The 19631-nt window shown below is 39.5% G+C and overlaps 3 protein-coding genes across 6 annotated transcripts; 1 reads left to right on the top strand and 2 right to left on the bottom strand.

The window, feature by feature from the left end:
* Positions 1 to 2601: 2601 nt before the first annotated feature.
* Positions 2602 to 9142, bottom strand: cab39l1 (calcium binding protein 39, like 1). 2 transcript variants are annotated; one of them, XM_088432172.1, is made up of 9 exons: positions 8808 to 9142; positions 8306 to 8445; positions 8078 to 8242; positions 7816 to 7934; positions 6838 to 7006; positions 6694 to 6753; positions 6557 to 6622; positions 6345 to 6488; positions 2602 to 5447 (listed from the first exon to the last, which is right to left on the bottom strand). In XM_088432172.1, the coding sequence occupies exons 2-9, from the start codon at positions 8420 to 8422 to the stop codon at positions 5256 to 5258; spliced, it is 1032 nt and encodes a 343-aa protein (XP_088288298.1). In that variant the 5' UTR covers positions 8423 to 8445; positions 8808 to 9142; the 3' UTR covers positions 2602 to 5255. The 2 variants fall into 2 exon arrangements, with proteins under 2 accessions (XP_088288298.1, XP_088288299.1); XM_088432173.1 differs by having other exon boundaries at positions 8812 to 9142.
* A 1158-nt stretch (positions 9143 to 10300) lies between these two features.
* LOC148413585 (hairy/enhancer-of-split related with YRPW motif protein 1-like) lies at positions 10301 to 19524 on the bottom strand. 3 transcript variants are annotated; one of them, XM_088431779.1, is made up of 5 exons: positions 19285 to 19524; positions 18876 to 19043; positions 11455 to 11550; positions 11285 to 11378; positions 10301 to 10973 (listed from the first exon to the last, which is right to left on the bottom strand). In XM_088431779.1, the coding sequence occupies exons 1-5, from the start codon at positions 19318 to 19320 to the stop codon at positions 10354 to 10356; spliced, it is 1014 nt and encodes a 337-aa protein (XP_088287905.1). In that variant the 5' UTR covers positions 19321 to 19524; the 3' UTR covers positions 10301 to 10353. The 3 variants fall into 3 exon arrangements, 2 of the variants coding, with proteins under 2 accessions (XP_088287905.1, XP_088287907.1); XM_088431781.1 differs by lacking the exons at positions 18876 to 19043; positions 19285 to 19524 and adding an exon at positions 12565 to 12744; XR_015867641.1 differs by lacking the exons at positions 10301 to 10973; positions 11285 to 11378; positions 11455 to 11550; positions 19285 to 19524 and adding an exon at positions 17077 to 17544 and having other exon boundaries at positions 18876 to 19014.
* Positions 15521 to 16787, top strand: her5 (hairy-related 5). Its single transcript, XM_088431845.1, has 3 exons — positions 15521 to 15643; positions 15727 to 15822; positions 16353 to 16787. Exons 1-3 carry the CDS (start codon positions 15596 to 15598, stop codon positions 16785 to 16787), a joined length of 579 nt encoding a protein of 192 aa, XP_088287971.1. The 5' UTR covers positions 15521 to 15595.
* Positions 19525 to 19631: the final 107 nt, after the last annotated feature.

Here is a 19631-nt window from a genome sequence, read left to right as displayed (position 1 = left end):
CTGTTTTGGAAACCCTTCATATTTTCTTGTGTCCATATCTGTAAGATTGTCGAGATTGTAGAGAATAATTGTCACATGTATAGCCTGAAGTTAAGAAATACCTGAAGTTGCGCAGTATCCGTGTTTCACCAAGTGTATGATGTTTATGCTATGTGTACAGTACATACTATATGCCAAAAGACCACAATTAAAAAACGAGTCAAACGAAATACCTTTCTGTGTTCTCTAACCAGCGGACACAGCCTTGCAACTCTGGAATAATCTTCTTGTGTGTGAACAAAGATGGACTCGGACGGTGGTTCTGTCTGCTAGCTTCTTTGATTGAAAATAATCCCTTAACAACCTCAGCGAACACGAGCTGCTGTTAGCTGCAACAGGCACTTGCTGCTAACAGCCAAATGACGTCCGCCCTCCACCTTATCCAACTACGTTAATAATTGTGAGAAAAGATATTACTCCATGTGGCCTCTGAGCTAAAATGACTTTGACAACCCCACTCTTGTAAAAACAAGTATCATTGACTGAATGCATATTTTGAAAGCGGGACGTTATGTTAGCATTCAATTATCTACAATTGAAGTAGAGTGCATTCATAAAGTTTTCATTGTGTTTCACTTTTTGCACGTTTTGTTAGAACTCAAAAAAAGAAATACGTTTCCTTTCAATCTTCTTCATGAAATATGTTTAATGCTTGTAAACGTATTAACAAGGAAAAAGAAATCTCATATATAAACGCAGTCACAGCCTTTGCTCTATATTTTGGTAGACCTTTGAAAGTAATTACAGCTTCTTCTTTTTCTATGCTGCCATCAACTTAACACAACTATCTTTATCCACTAAACAAACAGTCAAATAAAATGAGAAGAAAGTGAAGAGATGTGAATACTTCCCGGATGTACTCAGTGGATGACTTCTACTCTAGAATGCGTGGAATTTCATCCGATTATGTGTTATCAATAACTTAATATTAATTGTAAAATACTCGTTCTTAACGGCAGTAGCAACAAGTTAGTTGAGAGCCGGGTAACAAGCTCGAGAATCGAAGATCATGTGTCCAGCTTTTTACAAAGTGGCGCCAACTGCACCTCGTGATCAGTGTGTCGACGCTCAATTAAAAAAATAATTCTCAGTGACGATCACATCAGTTTACTCTGTTATGGAACAAACAGCGACGTTATTTCTAACTATAACGCATCACTTTACACAAAATGCATACTGAATTTAATGTAGCCTACAAATATTTCTACACACGCTTCCCAAGAATTAAGTTGAAAAATAAAAACATTATTCTTCTGTGTAAAAAAAAAAAATAATAATAATAATGCAATCGCATTATTTTGGTGTGCAGCGATGCTCCGAAAGGCCACGGTGGTTTCAATGAATGGGAAACTCGTGAGAAAGAAAGAGCACCATACCTTGAGTTGGTTGCACCGAGGGTGGAAAAGAAAGAAGTCAAGCTTGATCCAGCGTGCAGAGAAGCTCGCTCCGGTCCAGTCCACTCAGCCTCGGGAGCAGATGTTGCATCCTGCACGACCCTTTTTGGCACAAACAAAACGTTTTATCATGCATGAAATCGCGAGAGCATCTTCTAGTAGTTTTTCCTGTTTGTGGGGGTGGGGTGGTCGCGCCTACGACGCAATCTCCTTGGGTGTAAAGCCCCACTAAAAGAACGCTTAAAAACACACTAAACAAACGAGGGGAAACCCACCTTGGCAATCTCGGGTATATCTAACCCAATACCGGACAACAGAGCGAAGAGGTTTTATTCCGCCAATGTGGCTGCATTGATCTGTGCTGGTTCAAGCAAAAGCCCAGGAGAGGCTTGTGACCTCTCACCCTTGTAAACCCTGCCCCCACATACCCTTCTGCTCAGTCTGCAAGAGCCCGCCTCATTTGCACACAAATACCCCCAACCCCTTACCAAAAAAAAAAAAAAAAAAAAAAAGTTCATCACTACTATTTCTTGTCCCTCCACGAGCCGTTAGCAGCTCGGTGCAACCCCCTTCCCTTCCCCCTTCGCCCCTCTCATTATTGTGGGAACCGGCGTTGCCTAACTTGCCTTCTTCCAGGTTCGAACTTTGACCTACATTCTCGTCCTGCTTGTTGCCGGTTTGTGCAGCGTGGAAAACGACCAAGCTCATGGGAGAGCCAGACACCCATGTTTGCATTATGCAATGAATATGGCACTAGCAACGATTATTCACGTGAAATCCACGTTGAATTTACTAGCAAATACACCAAGTTATTGCCCAATGCACTTCAGAGATATTTATGCAATGGATGTTAAAATGGCAACAGTGTAGTAGTAGTATTTAGCATGTACTTTGTCTCACAGTTCTGAAGTTCAAGCACAAGTGTGGGGTTTGCATGTTCATTCATGATTCATGCTTGCTTACTTCACAAAGATCTAAATAGTCCTTTGGAATGAACATGAAATGAAAGTTTAACTTGTGTTGTCCAGCAGGTGCTGGAAATAATTAGAACATTTTACACTGGCGTTAGGCGGAACTTTTGCACTCCTTAAATCATCCTTTTAGGAGACCCCCCCTCCCCCCACGACCTCTGCAATTTTGTACATTTGAAAATGAAGATCACATACGATTAAAGCGCCAAAAAGTTTATTTTATGAATGCCTTTACTTCTCTTTATACAAATGTATGTACAGAAACTTCACACAAACTAAGTCTAAAAAGGGGTAAGGCATCAAATCTGACCAGAATATAGTACAGTCAACTCCCAAATTGGAAGACTATACAGTAAATTATTTTCTTGCTCTATTGTCTAACAATCAAAGCCTTAATGACATTATATTGCCAGTGATTTATGGTCTATCTAGTCACGATTGGAGGTAGGATATAAAGATGAAATGCTTTTTAGCACAATATAAAGAAGGTGCTAAATAATACAAGGATCTCCCTTAGAGTTGGGAGATACTTGTACCACACACACACACACACACACACACACACACACACACATAACTAATGTGTAAAATGGACATTAAAGCCAAATATATTGCATTTAGGTGTCTTTGGGCTAATAGCAATTATATACTAAACATAAATATATCAGAACTGAATACGACCCTCAATTACAAAGGCTTTGGTTTAAAAATGCTGCACTATTGAAATGAGCTTGACCGCCACAATCTTTTTTTTTTTTTAAGAAAAAAAACATCATTCATTACAAAGTCCCACACTGTAATTCATTATGAAGTAACATGCATGCGGCACCACCCAATGAACTAGTTTTTCAAATGTTTTCCGCAAAGAAAACCCCTGTTCAAGTTTGACCATGTATAGAGATCACTTACTGAATGCCTTATAAGCCACTGAAATTGAAAGGTTAAAACAGGAAAAACAAAAGGAGTTCAACCTTTAAGGTATTTGACAGCACACAAAATTCCTCATGAAATCTTAATAATTTCATCCAAGTAAACCAATTACACCGAATAGTTATGACTATGAGGAACTCAATATTTTCACCACTCATTATTCTAAAATAATCCCTCTTAAGTGATCACTCAAAAGGGCATCACAGTGGAACAAACGTATTACAATAATTTATGTATATATACATAAAAAAGTACCACTGCTATTTAACCCTGAAAAATGTTGTGCTGTGAAATTTTGACCCCCCCCCCCAAAAAAAACAAAACAAAACAAAGTTTTTATGTTTACCCCTTCAATCCCAAAGACATATTTTTACGAGCTGAAATTCATACCAGGGACTTGTATTATTTTTGTTTTTTTTGTGTGTGGGGGGGGTTCTTTCCTTGGAGGGGCAAGTACATGGGAATGAATGTCTATACTTTAGTAATTAAAATAATCAATTACTTTAGTACTTAATTACAGCAAGTAACTGATTACAGCTTGAATTAATCCACTCAAGTACCAGCCGTTTTTAGAATCTTATTTAGAAAAACATAAAATTGAAAAAAATAAAATAAAAATCTCTAAATAAGCACCTAAATAAATGTCTGCACTTATATTAAAAAAAGCCTTTGGAATTGAATGAGTTCAATGTACTTTTTTTTCCCGAATGAGCAAAATATAGAATAAGAATAAGAATAATGGTGGATTAATGCCATTTTAAGCATTTCCGTTTTACCTGCCATCAGTCACAAAGTAATTTTGTTAATCATTGTTTCAAAGAGGATATATGAGGAGAGTAAAGGCCACACTGGGGAAAAATACTTTTGTAATACACAAGTGAAAATGTAACAAAATTGAAGTTGAAATGATACAGGACTAAAGTTGGAATAGCAATAATACAATTTCAAGACTCAAAATATCCTTTCAGTGAATTCCTGTCAAATTTGCCCCAAACCTAAACTCATCTGGCTGATACCAGAAGATGCAGACCTGCCATAACATTCCAAATAATATTAAGTATTTGTCATTTTTGTTTGTCTTCTGAGAATTCTGTGGCTTTATTTTTAGAGCAACAGTATTCACTTTGAGTGTGGACCTCCTACTATGTACGTGACAATGCCATGGTGGAACAGGGTCCCCCCAGTGAGATCAATTGGTACATTGTGTTGATGGCGCGGGAATAGCTTCTACCCCGCAGCACTATCTGATGCCTTGTTTCTATTTCAGACAGACGAGCCCGGCTGAGCGCCGGCTAAAACTACCTCGCAATCAATTAATTGCCCTTCCGTTTTGATTTTCTCTTGCTGTGCTTGCCAACGCATCGGTAATCTTGTTGCTAACCTCCAAATGCAGAAAAAGGCCTTAGAAGAACGTATTAGGCACCAGGAATGACAATGTGCAAACTTGGTTATTAATATAGACCACATGCCAAAAGTGTGTCTGGTCCTTGTTCAAATATTCGAGTGAAAGAAAACAAATAAGGCAATGAATCAGATCTGTCAAGGGAGGGGTTGAAATAGATCATATTGGAAAATGAAGGCTCCTCTCACTTTTTCGGTTTCTGCCAATAACGTACTGCTTACAGAGTGACGTTGACATTCTATGGTCTGTGCTGGCAAAAATAAAAGAGGGCAACAGTTTGAGGTCCAACATTACGAGAACAGACAAACGTGTTCAACAAACAAGAAGCACTAGAGTGTATATAGGAGTTCTGGGCCCACGCAGGTTGATGTATGGAAATCCGACAAGCTAACAAAGGAGATGGAAGTTATCTTGACTTTGTTCCTATATTTTGTAATGAACCCTAAAGCTTAAAGAAGCATGTCTTTAGATGCTGGCCGCCACTAATCCATCTACCACCTCTGGAGCGCTTCATCCGCCTCAGGCTTCCTCAGGGGCTGCGGGCTTCTTAAGGTCCCGGATCTGCTTCACCAAATAGTTTTTCTCGTCACAAAACTGCTCATCCTCTGACCGGTCTGTCTGGAAGTGGCTCAGGAACTCCACCAGCTTGGTTTGGTTCTTCAGCAGGATGTCCAGCACTGGCTGAGTCTTGTTGGGGTTTGCAACAAATACCTGCCGGTTTCAATAAGGAAAATTTCATTTGATTAAGCAGATAATAGATGTCCATACCTCTACATCTGATCTAGTGATGCATCTAGTGACTGCTTTTGGTATTCGGGTATCCTAGAGAAAATCTGAATCAATTAAGTATTTCAATGAAAATAAAAAAAATGTACATTTTCTATAAACGCAGGGGACCAGATAACACATTGCTTAGCAGAAAACTACTTTTGTCTCAAAATTTCTACCCATAAATACTTGGCCATGAGACAAATTGGCCATCTGAAAAATCACATTTGAATCAGCATGATGTGTTCAAATGTGATCAGTAGGAACAGCAACTTTGTCAAAAGAGTGCTGAGTCATGAAATCCTATCATGCCAGCCTATATGGAACACTCAAGTGCGGCTAACTTACGGCTAATTTATACTAAACACAGCTATAACTCAGCTCGAGCCACCGCTAAACCCTGGAAACAGGAGCCGTATATCAATGTAAGCATAATTAGGTCATTTGTTAGGGCCCTGAATTGGCGATTGATTTTAAAACAACAGTGTTGCTTATATCGAGAGTCAGGACTAACAGTTGCAGAACAGACTATTTAAGTTATTACACTGCAACAAACTGCTGAAATTACCTTCAAAATAAAAACATACCAAGGTATTTGTGTCCATATATTAATATTGGGTAAACTAAGGTTCATTTTGAGGTTGGCCTTCTCACCACATTTACAGCATGTTTTACTGTCATGCAGAGCATTAGCAATTGTTGCTACTATCGGCATGACATTTTTTCTGATGTATATGGCAAAAGGCAGTAAAATGCATCAAGCCTTCTTTGAATGAATTTCTCATTTAAGTTAAAGAAACTTTCACTGACATCAAAACATTTTGTAAAGTGACCACTCACCTTGAAAACATGAAAGGCTTCAAATTGGATGTTGCGACTGTTATCTCTAAGCATGTTCATCATTAGCTTCAAATTCTCTGCTCGGCTGATGTACTTTGTCATCACTGTGAAGTTGTGTCTATCCAGCAAAAGTTCCCCCAGGAGCTGAAAATGCATTTCCAATCTTAAATGTAAATTCAAATACTGTATTATAAAAGCTGTAAGGTCCGTACCTTTAAAGATTGGCGTTTGGTGACATAATTTTCTGATTGCAGGAGCTTCTCATATTCTGTGAAAACCTAAGATATTTTAAAAGGAAGTTTAAATCAAATCACAACATCGCTTCTATTGAGGAAATCTGCGGCTTTACCCGGTCATAATTGGTCTCCAAGAAATCGGCACACATAAGCTTATGCCTTGTGAGGAGATCCTAATAGGAGGAAATCAAATTGTTAGAAGAACACAAGGCAAGGCTAAACAGACAGGATACAAAATCCAAATTTCCGGAGCGTACCTTAAATGATGCAAAGGCATCTGAGGCTATGTCGAAGGTGGAGAGCTCCACGTATCCGAAGAAGCAGTAGAACTCTTCAGAGAAGAGTATCGTTCGAGCTAATGCCTCATGGCGAAGACACTCTCTCAGCATCATTCCACAGTTCAGAGCCACTTCTGCGCTCTCGTATCTGTACAGGAGGACAAATCAGGTTCGGTCTTTTACATCAGCATAGTTCCATACATGCATATTAAAGAATAAGTAATGATCAATAGAAAACAAAATGGCTACACTTGTGTCTACCCTTGGTACAATTTGATCAATACAAAATTATTGTTTGACAAAATATCAAAGGATATTTAAGAGGATAAGAAAAGCACACTTTCAAATGTGTGTCAAGTCCAAACATAAAGTCGGCTCCAAGCACATGTAGTCATTTTATTTCTACAGGACAATACACAGCCGTCTATTTCATTTTAATATTGTGAAACAGCATGTGCTAAAAGGAGCAACACATGAAGCTAATTGTCTTCAAATTTTCCCTATCGTAAAGATACAGCAAATGAAAAAGAAAATGCCAACGACATTATTCAATACAAAATCATACATACAAAGATTCCCCTCTTAATAAATTGCTACGAAAAATTACGGACAGCAACGTGGCCATTAAAATAAAACAACTCTTCCGGGAGGGAGACGTTATTGCAGTCATTATATTGCATTATTTGATCTAGGTCAAACAACTGAGCCCGTTGCTCAGACAGTAGCCTCAGCTGACTAACTTAATATTAACTGCACATCCGCAATTGACAATCATTCAGTCTATTTACACGTCTAGCACACAAGCAAATGTAACAAGTTCAAGCTCGCTCTCTGGGCGTTGTCAGAACACATTCTGAGGAGCTTTCAAATTTGAATGCGATGTCACTCGCATCAGAAAAAAAAAAAATCTTAGTCATACACCCATTTTTATATATAACTAAAACAAGAGGAACTTACCCTTTTAACAACATGAAGAGAATCTGTTGGTGTGTAGAGATATATTCCACAGTCGGAGTGCGTGTACCAATCTGTCGCCGCACAATATTACTGAACAAATGAACCACGTCCTTCTTTCCCTGTGTAAAAAAAATAAATATATTTATAAAATATATATATATATATATATATATATATATATATCGATGAATGGCATCAACATAGTTGATGATTTATTGCTCTCTGTGGATAAGATAAAGCGACGGGGTTCCTTTTTCCCCACCTCAAAGTCAATCCTTTGCAAATTTGCGATGAGTGAAATGAGAAGATTGGTGTTGTACAGCTCCTGTGCAAGCTGAGCCACTGCCTCAGTTTGAGGCTCTTTGTCACTTGTCCCACAAAGTACCTCCTTCAGAGAAGCAAGATTTTTGGAAGCCTCCTCTGCCACCTGCGAAGCGCACAGTTAAATCAACACACATTCATTTGCGAGTGAAAAAGTTTGAGTAGTCACCTTCTCACACTTTTTACTTTCCCCAGCGTCCAACTTTTCCATGTATGTGACATTTTCTTTCAAAGTCCTCACTATTTCTGCTGGACTCTTCTGAGACTTTCCAAAAGGAAAAGGCATGGTTGACTGAGATGATCCAAGCCCTGTCAAAAAAAGAAATACAACGGTGATGTACATCAGGTAACGGCTGCCAAACGCACACCTGAGGAAACAAGGCCAAGGCCAAGTTGTTTAGCTTATTCAACTGGTAAATACATACTGGGTAACAAACTGCACAAGAGCAGATCGAAACACCAACAAAGTGAAAACATCGACTTCCTCCTAACTTTAAAAGTTAAACAGTTGACGCCAGTGTCAATTCAAAATGTCAAAGCTACAGTAATGTTATTAACCAATGTTACGCTAGCTTGTGACCTAGTGGCAAAAAAAATGAGCAACCCACATGAACAGTAAACACACCAACCCACCAAACACATATTAAAGATTCTCAAGCGTCAAAACTCACCTACCAAATGCGAGGTGCGGTTTGAAAGTCGAAAAAAGATCGGCTGCTAAAAGTTAGCTCAGCAGGCTAGCAAGTTATTCCTACTTTACTTTTCTTCACTGTTAGGTAAATGTAACCTTATCTCAGCTCAGTAGCTTTATGTTCGACTCGTAACAAGATGCGTCTACAATATTCTGAGACGTACGACCATCCTAGCGGTGCTAATTAAGTGTTTAACTCGCTACTTTTGACCGGCTGTCACTTAACTAGCTAGCTGCCTAGTTTAAAAGAGATGGCTGGCCCGAGTGACAACTTCATTTCCCTGTTCTCTAGAGCGCAGTTGAAACCCTCGTCCTCTCCGCTCTCCTCTTCCTGGGGACGCTGGGTGGGTATGTTTTGCCTCAACACAATGACTGACATTCATTTTAGCCAATCGCGTTTAAGGGTACGGCCCATTTTTCCAGAACCGCCTCCCCAAAACGTCAATTTGTTTTAGAAATTAATACGTTTCGATTGGGCGGATGAACTCACTATTATTTTAAGACAACGTCACAACAATGTGCTATAACTTTGATGTAGTGCATTCGAATTCTCATGTCTGCTTGAGGCGGACAGTAGGTGTGGAGTTGACCTGATACCATGGAAATAGATGGCTAGTATCCCCGATATTGTCACTTTTCAGCAATTAGCATGAATCCATTTTTTATTTGCTGAATATTAATTTTCATTATTGATGTGTCCAACCCTTTTTCGTTATCAATAAATAGTTAAAAGCATGCTTAGGGCAGAGGACCTACATAAAAGGACAAAGAAAGGGAGAGGACCTTTTTTCTAATTTTCTCCTGAAATTAAATGATCAAGTTTACAATTATCACGCCATAATAAAACATTCAAAGGGATACTTCTTTTGCCATTATCAGCAGTAAGAAAATACATTTATTTTTAATGTCTTATTTAATGTTTTCATATTAAAAGCTTTAAAAACGGATCTTGCCTCTTGTGGAGTAAAACTGACATCACAGCAGCTTAACGCCCCTGACAAAAACATTTTGCCATTTGCTGTTTACTGAAAATGACATCACATATATTCAGGCTCAAGTAACTGCCAATCACGCCTCAGCTGTTTTCTGGGGTTGGTCATGTGACCTTTGTAAGCTGAACCGTGATTGGTAGTTATCTCAGCCCTGAATATATGTGATGTCATTTTCAGTAAACAGCAAGTGGCAAAATGTTGTTGTTTTTTTTAGGAGCATTAATTGTGCACGAGTAATAATGATGGTTGATTATTATTATTATTATTATTACAAATATATATATTTACTGTTCAAAATAGCTAAAGTGAATACCTTTGTACACATGACGTTCACACTTATAAACATTGTAATGTTTTCTGAAGGCCACTGCATCGCTCACAGTTTGAAAGCAAAAGTACACAATTGCAAAGAAAGAGGAAAAAAAATGTTTATTATCAAAAGAATTCTAAAATAGTTGCCATTTCATATGTACATCCACTGTCCGTTGCATGCATGATGGGGCTACATCATCCATCACTAGAGGGCACCACACGTCAGAACCAGGGCCTCCACGTGAGCGCGGAGGACTTCTGTGACTGCGCGGGGTGTCTCGAAGACCTCTGGGAGGTGACCGAGGGGGAGTGGAAGACCGTGGGACCTGCTTGGTGAGCAGACGTGGGCGATGAGGAAGTCACGTGAGCAGGAAGAGTGTGGAGGGAGAGTGTGGAAAAAGAGGTGTTGGCCAACGGAGGTGAAAGGCTAGGGGGGAAGGTGAAGTGACAGGACAACGATGGGAAAGGAGGAGAAGAGGAAGCAAATGTAGAGAACCAGGGGGAGGTTGGGGGGGAGTGCTGCGGAGTGGAGCAAGCGTGAGGCTGAGGCGGGGAATGCGTCAGGAGCAGAGAGTTGAAGGAGTCTTGACTCTCAGATGTGCAAATGGCCTCCGATGACGCCGCTTCCGTCAGCCTCGAGAGTGAGTTTAAAAACGGCGGCTGTCTGGCCCGCTGCTTTTCCGCGTGGTGCTTCAGCCCCTCCATCAAGCCGGCTCGCTGCAACGCCGGCATCTTGTGCATGTAGCTGGCCATTTGCCACACACACTGCTGAAAACCCGCACCCTCTATGCTAAAGCTAGGGGGGCCACTCTGGTTGAGACTTACCGCATCACTGGGAGCATCTGATGGAGACAGAGGGATTAGGTCCCTCATTAGGTCTTGCAAAGGTTGACATGAACATGACTAGATCAGCGATTCCAAACCATTGCCATGGTAAATCATCAATCGATGTCAGCAATGTATATCGACAAGCGGAAAAATTAAATGCTCTTCCACTAGATGGCAGAAGATGTACGTATTTGGTCATCTGCGTTTTTGCTTAGAGGTGTGCCATAAAGAATTTTCAGATGGGTTAAAATGATGTACCTGAGCTAAATAAAGGTTGGGAAACACTGGCCTAGGTGATGAAGCACATTGTGTGGCTATACAGTACCATTGCTCAATTTCTTGCCATCAGTCCATTTGTGAAGATATTCCACAGTCAAGTCCAAAATTTCCGCTTTCTCGATTTTGGGATTCTGCAAGCGCTGTTGGTGATAATGTTCAATACAATTCCCGCCAACATTTTTTTTTTTTTTTTTTTAAAGAATACTGACAACTCACCGGATCAGCTGTATAAGCCAACAACAAATTTCTAAGCTCTGCAAGGCTGTTGTTTATCCGGTCTCTTCTCTTCTTTTCCACAGCTGGTTTGAGAATCTATAGATAAGTATTGACAGCAACATAAGTAGATGGTGAAAGTGGTTTACAAATCAATGACATAATCCAACAAAATATGAAGTTTCTGAAAAACCTTATTAGCCCTATAGACACTGCATGTATTAACATTCACCAACACTTAATATCACCGTTAATATCTAATAGGACCTGCTTGAGGTATTTGCTATACCTTGTTTTTACCTTGTTTTGGACCCAACTTGGCACTTATTCTTTTTTTATGACATTTGTGTAGACAGCAAAGTAAGCATTTCATTGTATGGACAAACTCGTTTCTACACTGTGCACATGACCTTAAACATGTTCAATCCTGAGGCGTAGTAAACTAAAGAAAACGTCAAATATTGAAAAAAATGAAATATACCTGTGCCAGTAGCAGGCAAACAGAGGTGACTTGAGGTGATGGGAGGAAGCCTACTCAAATCAAACTCTGCCATAAATGTTTGGGCCAGCACTGAATCCAATTATATCAATATAAAACTTTATGAGCCTTTACAAAGACTACAATTCTCATCTTAGATTGTCCTCAGAAACTCGCGTAGAAGTATTTTATGATTGGGTTTCTTGATTGTCTTGTTGTGCATCATACCTGGGCTGTTTCTAGTATTTTGATTTGTAATTTAATTAATACCAAATCTGTATAGTTGTGACCATAAGCTGCCATAAAACTCTAAAAGTGAATTGTAATTATTAAGAGCTTCCTTTTTCGAATAGTGCAAGTATATACATTGCATACAGGCTTATTTATGTTGACAACAATGTTGCTGTGTACGATTTTTCAATCACGTGGGGGGAAAGGGAATTTCAAGAAAGAAAAATAAAACCACGATTCAAGTGTGACATGAACCTCTCACGATTTCTGCTTACAGTAACTTAAAATGACTGACGAGATTAAACTATCCTTAAATCAAAACGTGTATTCTTCATTAGTGGCGACTTTTTGCGTAAATCGCGTTAGAAGATATATTTGAGCAAATGATCACGTGTTAGCCTCACCCTTTTTCTATTCTTGTTATCCTCCTCGAGCGTTTTCTCAAAGTTCCTGGTCATGTTGGTCCAAAAGTGAGAGCTGAAGCAATGGGGAACATCGCGATGACGGAGAGAGGGGTGCTTAAAATAGGCGTCCATGGGTCGCCTTTGATTGGCTGGCAGGTGTCTGAGACCACACCTTAAACTTGAGTAAGACTTTTTTTTCTTCCTCCTCACAAAATCAAAAATACACTTACAAATAGTTTGATATCAAGTCTTGGGGAAAAAATAACTCAAATAATGTCCCACAACAATGAAAGCTTAATTGGGCTATATATAACAATATTAACGATTGAATGTGAATTTTATACGTTTTTTTTCACATTTTATTACGTGCTAAATCGAAGACGATTGAATGTGGATCTTGGATTTTTTTTTACGATTAAAGCATGATTTACTGCATTCTTTATTAGTGGCATCACAACACATAAATACAAATGAAAATTTGATCATATTGAAGAAATTAAATCAAGGGTTTTAATCATGCGTGGAATTCACCCTCAGATGTCCCCTGAAACGTGTGAAGCTGGGAAAGGATTTTCTTTTTCGTGGGAACAGAAACGAAGTGAGAAACTCCTCAGCTTTTATGATGTGTGAGACTTTGGTACTTTGCATTAAGTGATGAACACCGACAAACGAGTGCGAGCTAGACGGTGTGGATCAGTGAATTTATTTGTGTCCTCTTGCATGTTATTTTTTAAGGTGCGGGGGGTTCGCGCAGACATAGACGTTTAACACGACGTTAAACGCGATTTTGAGGACTATCTATATGGAGTTTGTCTCCATGGGAACGGGCGGCGGGCACGTTTGTCCGCTGATGAAGATGATGATGAAGTGTGAGGATGATGATTACACCCGAGTGTCAAGTGTGCTGCTCGGGGGTCAGCTTCATACCTCCTGTTTTCACTTCACAAGCCAGACGACCACTTGTTGCCTTCCCTACACGTTCCCACAACCACACCACTCACTCGCACACTTTGGTCGGGTGACTGCATGAAATAGTCACCATATTGGAAGTAAACGGTCCATTTGGTGCCAATGTGTACTTTTGTAAAAAAAAAAAAAAAAAAAAAGTGATTAGTTCCATAACAGGCATGTTATTGGTTTTATGTAAAGTGCCCCACACTTTAACCCAATCATTATTTCATAGATAAGAATCGACTTTATTATCATTACATGTCATAAATCAAAGCAAAAAAATATGCCAATCTAAACCAAAGTGCCAAATGCAATTATTTCATACACAGCAATTGTGGGCAAAGTAAGGCTTGTGAATCACATGTGGCTCAATACATTTTTAAAATCTGGCCCACAAATGCCATTTCAACATGTCCTCTAATTCAAAAGAGCACGCACAGGTCTTAAACCCAAAAACAAGACCACTCAGAGCGTATTCCGTGACGACAACCCCCACCAGGTGGAACAGCACATAATGTTGCCGCCATGCATTGTGGGATATATAACTGGATGGGTGAGGAAGAGGATTTAGGGACTTTGATGAAAGAGCGTATTTTTTTTGGTAAATGTATTGATTCAAATAATAATAAAATTAGGGTTTTATGTCTTGCTTAAGTACACATTGAAATTGTCATCAGCAATTTGTAGGGATTCATCCCACGAATTTACACATTTTTATCAGATATGGCCTATTTCCCATTTTAGAGATTCAAATATGGCTTTGAGTTCAAAGATTTGCTCAGACAGTAGGCACAAAATTGTATACAAATACAATATATTGCAGTAACATAAGTGTGTCTTTGCAATGTTATATGCAGGCTTTGGAAGGAATAAACTGTGGTTTCTATATCTTTATAAATTTGTGCAAATATAGTCTATTTACTGTGGTTCATACACCCATTGTTGCTGTGTTAAGTTGAGTCCACTGGTTGTGAGTGTCTGTGTAGACAGAAAGACCGAATGACTGCTTGTTGGCCGTTGCCACGGTTACCGGCGTGGTGTCCTGGCCTCCACTAATCGGACCTTTTTGATTTGAAACGGAAGTATCAGCGCATCTTAAGAACGCTTAATCTCCGCGGGATAGCCATGATCCGATCATTGCAGTTGTTATCTCCACACTTGAGCCTATTTGGGGGATCAGGACGCTCGTAAATGCAGTGAGCACACCGCCCCAAGTGACATCATGCATGCATGTTACTAACTGTATAGAGCAAATAAATGATACGCTTTATGTATACTGTGTGCCGGCGTTTATCAAAACACATGACACGTGTTGTGGTGCACAAGTGTGCTCGTGCTACTGTTTACCAACTACACTCCTAGAGGCAAAACAAACAACACACGCACAGGCGCTCGAGTGTGAAGTGAGCAATCCGGTCTGCTGCAGAAGTGCGTGTGTTCGTGGTTACAAAGCTCTTTTTCCTCTTTTTTTTTCCAATAAAAATACAACCAGCTAAATCGGTGTCATATTGTCATTAGTTTTCTTTCATACATACTGTATAGCGAATGTAACTGTGATGGTTTACATACACAGTGCCAAATATAGATTACATAGCCTGTTTTTAATTTCCTATCATATTCTAATTGTGATGTCCACAAATGCAAAAGTTGAATGCCCTATTCGGGGGGTGGGGTCTACATCTGATGTTGTGATGCGTTCATTGCGTCTTCTTGGATATTGGCAGTTTACGTTTTGTAAATTTAATTTCAATGTCTTTTCGTGTTTTTTTTTTATTTTTTATTTAATTTACATATTGTTTAATTTAATTTCTTAGTACCTCGTCTTTCACAATGTAGTTGCACAATTCGGTACACGTAGCCCAACAACTTTTATAGTTTAAGAACTTATTTTACATATGAATTACATTCCGGGCGATGTAGCCTTTGCGTTCACGCATGCGTCAAAGAGGATTAAATGTAAATGTAATTGGGCTCTCTTCTTTTCTTGAGTACTTGTGGGCGCGGCGGGTACGTCCACATATTTGCAAACCAGGTGCAGAACATCCAGTTTGCAGATTGACCTACACTTGTGCAAGTCAGCATGAAAACTTTAACTTCTCCGCAGGCTCACAGGCACAGAATGAGGAGGGTAAGCCGCTGATACAAAAATGAGTAGAAGAAGAAAAATGCGTGTTTCTGATTCTAGCGATAAATGACTGTTCTCTTTTTAAGGTGTCTAAACCAGTGATGGAGAAGCGCAGGCGGGAGCGCATCAACCGCAGTCTGGAGACATTGAGGGTTTTAATGCTGGAGAACACACACGATGAGGTATAGTAAAATTATATGAGGTATATGCTGTTCTCGGTTTCAGTATATACTTTCAAATTTCAAATATTGTATAGCTGCTTTAAGCATTTGGCTGAATGGTTCTCGGACTTTTCACACAAAGATAGGCTAATCTCGTGAGTACCATGAAGTTCAAATATAATAGCACAGTAGGCCCATGTGTTCAGAAAACAAAAAATAAATTCGATTTTATTGAAATTATCACGTTAAGTATTTTATGTAGCGTTTATACTTTAATAGCGGCTTGATCAAATGTATTTCACGTAAAAATGTAGAAAAAAAGTGTTTAAAATAAAAAAGATCTAAGAGTATAGATGCAAGGTCAATACAACCACTAGGGGAGTGATTCTTAAGTATAACTTCAGAGGAAAATCATCTTGAAATGTGTTTACCAATGTTGTTGTACATTTTAGACATATCTTCAGAACTAAGACCCCGCCCCACCTCCACCCACCACACCCGCCCCACGCATACTTTCCAAATGTTTCTAACTCGGACCTTCTCCATTTTAGAAATTATCAAACCCCAAAGTGGAGAAGGCTGAAATCCTGGAGAGTGTGGTGCAATTCTTGAAGTTGAACAGGAAGGAGGAAAGAGGTCAACGTGCAATAAAGCCCGTCTTGTCATCCAAGGGCCAGCTACCCATTGGCCCCCAGCAGCAGCACAACTACCAGGAAGGCATGAGGTCATGTCTGCAAAGGATCAGACATTTTATTGCCGGTGATGAAGCGGGCACCAACCAAGGGTCTCAAGAAGCGAGTCCAGCCGCACACGTCCACTCTCCGTATCCTCTTCATCTGAGCCAGCACCAGCTCCAGGAAGGCATCTCCTGTCCTTACCCAAACCAGGCGGCCGAGTATCAGTACTGTAACACCAGGAAGCTTTTTTCCTCACCCACAGCCTGCCCTCAGAGTCCAGATCCTGTGTGGAGGCCTTGGCCCCAGTGATGAATTTTCTCATGGAGTAGAGTGGTTTCTATTTTTGATTCTATTTTTGATATGTGGCATGCCAAGCCCACCAAGGCGAGCTTTTTTTTTTTTTTTTTTTCTTTTTTTTAGAAAATGGGATCACTCCTTGGGTACTGATTAATATGAAGAGTTACCAGTTTGGTACACACTCCTGAAATTATATATACTAAAAAATCTACAACTAGATATGTTTGTTGATTTTTCTGATAGTGATCAACAATGATTTGAAAAATGTAAGAGAAGAAATGGATATATATCAATGCACAACACTTTATTACTATACATTTCTGCAAATGTTTACATTTCAATTGATCTGAACAATCCTAGGAAATCACAATGTCCCTTAACTGGTGGGCTTTTTCAAAAACAGGCCTAATCCCTGTGCATGTGGTCCTTACTGTCATGTTGATGTTCCCTGCAGTAGACTGTGTAAAAATGCAATCGGGTGTACACTTGATTTCCAGGGTTTTGCTTACATTTATTTACATTATTTTTCTTTTTTTTCTACTTTTCATTTTCTTTTTTTAAACCAGTGTCCAGTTGCTTCCGCAGTCAATTGGTCATCCAATTTAAAAAGGAAATTGTACAAAGAGCATAGTACTTCACACGTACTTGATGCACATTGGGACATCGCGATTGACATGCTGATGAAGTGTTGGGTTGGTTTTTACATGTAGAAGGTCACAAGAGTGGCCTGTTGACACAATGTCCACCACCAATCCAGACTGCACCCAATCTACAAACACAATTGGATTATTCCGTTCTGTTTGAAAGCGCAAGGCCACTTCTCCCGCAGAGTGTCAATATGCCATATTGTGAATCAGATAAAGTGACATGATGATTTCCAACTCAAAACATACTGGTGCTGCTCATTTCACATTGTCATTCCATTGTTCTTTGTTTTCCTTTGCCAATTCAAAATATGAACAGAAATTAATCTAAATACTAAAAAAAAAGACCCCCAAAATTAAGTGTGAGCTGAAATTTTTTCCACAGAGGTGTATTTAGAGAGCCTCTTGGGGCCTCGGGTAAAAGAACCATCATTTAATGATAAGGATCATAAAACAAAAATCAGGTCTCATTTTTGGTATAATATTTGACCATGCCTACGGTATACAGCTTGTGATTTCAGTGTCGTAAAGCGACCAATAAAATGTTATTTTAAACATGATGGTGTGAGATGCATCACAAAAAAAATATGAATAAAATTTAGGTTATTATACCGTAGTAGCTGCCTGCATATGATTGAGCATAACACAGCATGGATGTAACTTTGCTATACAACACTGACCTCCTTTCTTACTGCAAGTCCATCTGGTAAAAATATTCAAAGACAATTGGTGTAGATTAGACTAGTGCTAGTTCTGAGTTGGCAACCCTAAATGTTGAAAGAGCCATACTGAAATTAATAACCTCAAACCTTCCTGTATTCATGAAATTATAGAAATACAATTTAAAAAATCAGATGCCGATGCCCCTGGACTGGTTTTCCAGCCAATTGCGGCGCACACGGACATGAACAACCAGACGAACAGACTTTTTAAGGCTTCCAACATTTGCAGACACTAGTCAAGCTTATGATTGTTTTGATGTTGAACAATTAAAGACATTTGAATCTGGAAGCCATTGGGACGGCTGTTAACAGCCCGTCACTTGTTTTCAAAGATAAGAGCGTTGTGAGCTCATTTATCAACATCACAATGCGCACTTTAATGGGGTAACCATATTGACCATCAGGAAACAAAAGAGTACAAGCAAGCACATCTTCAAGCATTCAACAAGAATGGAGAGCAGCTGCTGACAAAAAAAATGCGAAGCCATTCATGAATTTCTCAACATACTAAAACAGGCCCATCATACAAATGTATATTTACTGTAGTTCACTTCAAAAATGAAATATTTATATGCTGTAGATGCATCAAACGCATTAGAAATCTGCTTTTCAGCATACTGTCTATGTACGTTGAAAATCCGTTTGGAAAGTTTCCATGTGTAACACAAGTTGAAGTTACGTTTGGGGAAACTGTAGACAGCACGATGTTGTTATGTAGCAGGTAGGGAACTTACTTGAAAAGCACAATTTCCGTGCAATCTGCTACCTCTGAATGGAGGCGTTAGTCCCGCTGGGTTGATCGCATGGCCAGAATTCTCTTTCAGTGACGGATTAAACCTCCCGCAGGAAAGGAGCATCAATGGAAGCAATGAGATTAGCCCTTCATTGAGGGGCATCTGCCTCTAAAAAGACAGATTAAACATCATTTTTTTTGTCTCGCCTAAAACGCAGAGGAGGATTACTTGACCCATTGACGGGCACTTAAACGAGACTTGCAAATGGGTTTGTGCTTTGTGGTTATTTGACGCAATTTAATCAAATCAATTTAAACTAAACTATGGCTAGGTTGCTTAGCGTAAACAAACCAAAGAATATTGCTAGCGCTATTATAACAACCTGAAGTATAATCCCATTTCATCCTACCTGCGTAGAAGAAGAATTTGCGTCATCCGGGCACATGAGTGCAAGAATCACGCATATTGTTGTGCGTCAAATGGCCGCGTGGGATCGCTCACACCCACGTGCAGAGGCCTTGCAGGCTCGTGCGCACCAGTAGGCAAAGTGTCAACTTCACACTGGAAGCGCGATTCCAAACCGCTCTCACGCGTTTTACGAGAATACTTCCACCTTACGGCTGCTGTTTTGACAGCTGTGGTTATTAAACATCGCATTCTCTGACCACGTTTGTATGAATCATCTTCAGCTTCGTCAATTGTTGAGGGAATTCATGGATTTCGCTGAAAGAGAGAAAACTCCAGAATAATGATGCC

Source organism: Hippichthys cyanospilos, chromosome 13 (assembly GCF_059441005.1).
Source record: "Hippichthys cyanospilos isolate Australia breed blue-spotted pipefish chromosome 13, RoL_Hcya_1.0, whole genome shotgun sequence".
Lineage (NCBI taxonomy): Eukaryota > Metazoa > Chordata > Actinopteri > Syngnathiformes > Syngnathidae > Hippichthys > Hippichthys cyanospilos.
Note: the sequence above shows the minus strand (reverse complement) of the source record. Positions and strands in the feature narration are given on the sequence as shown.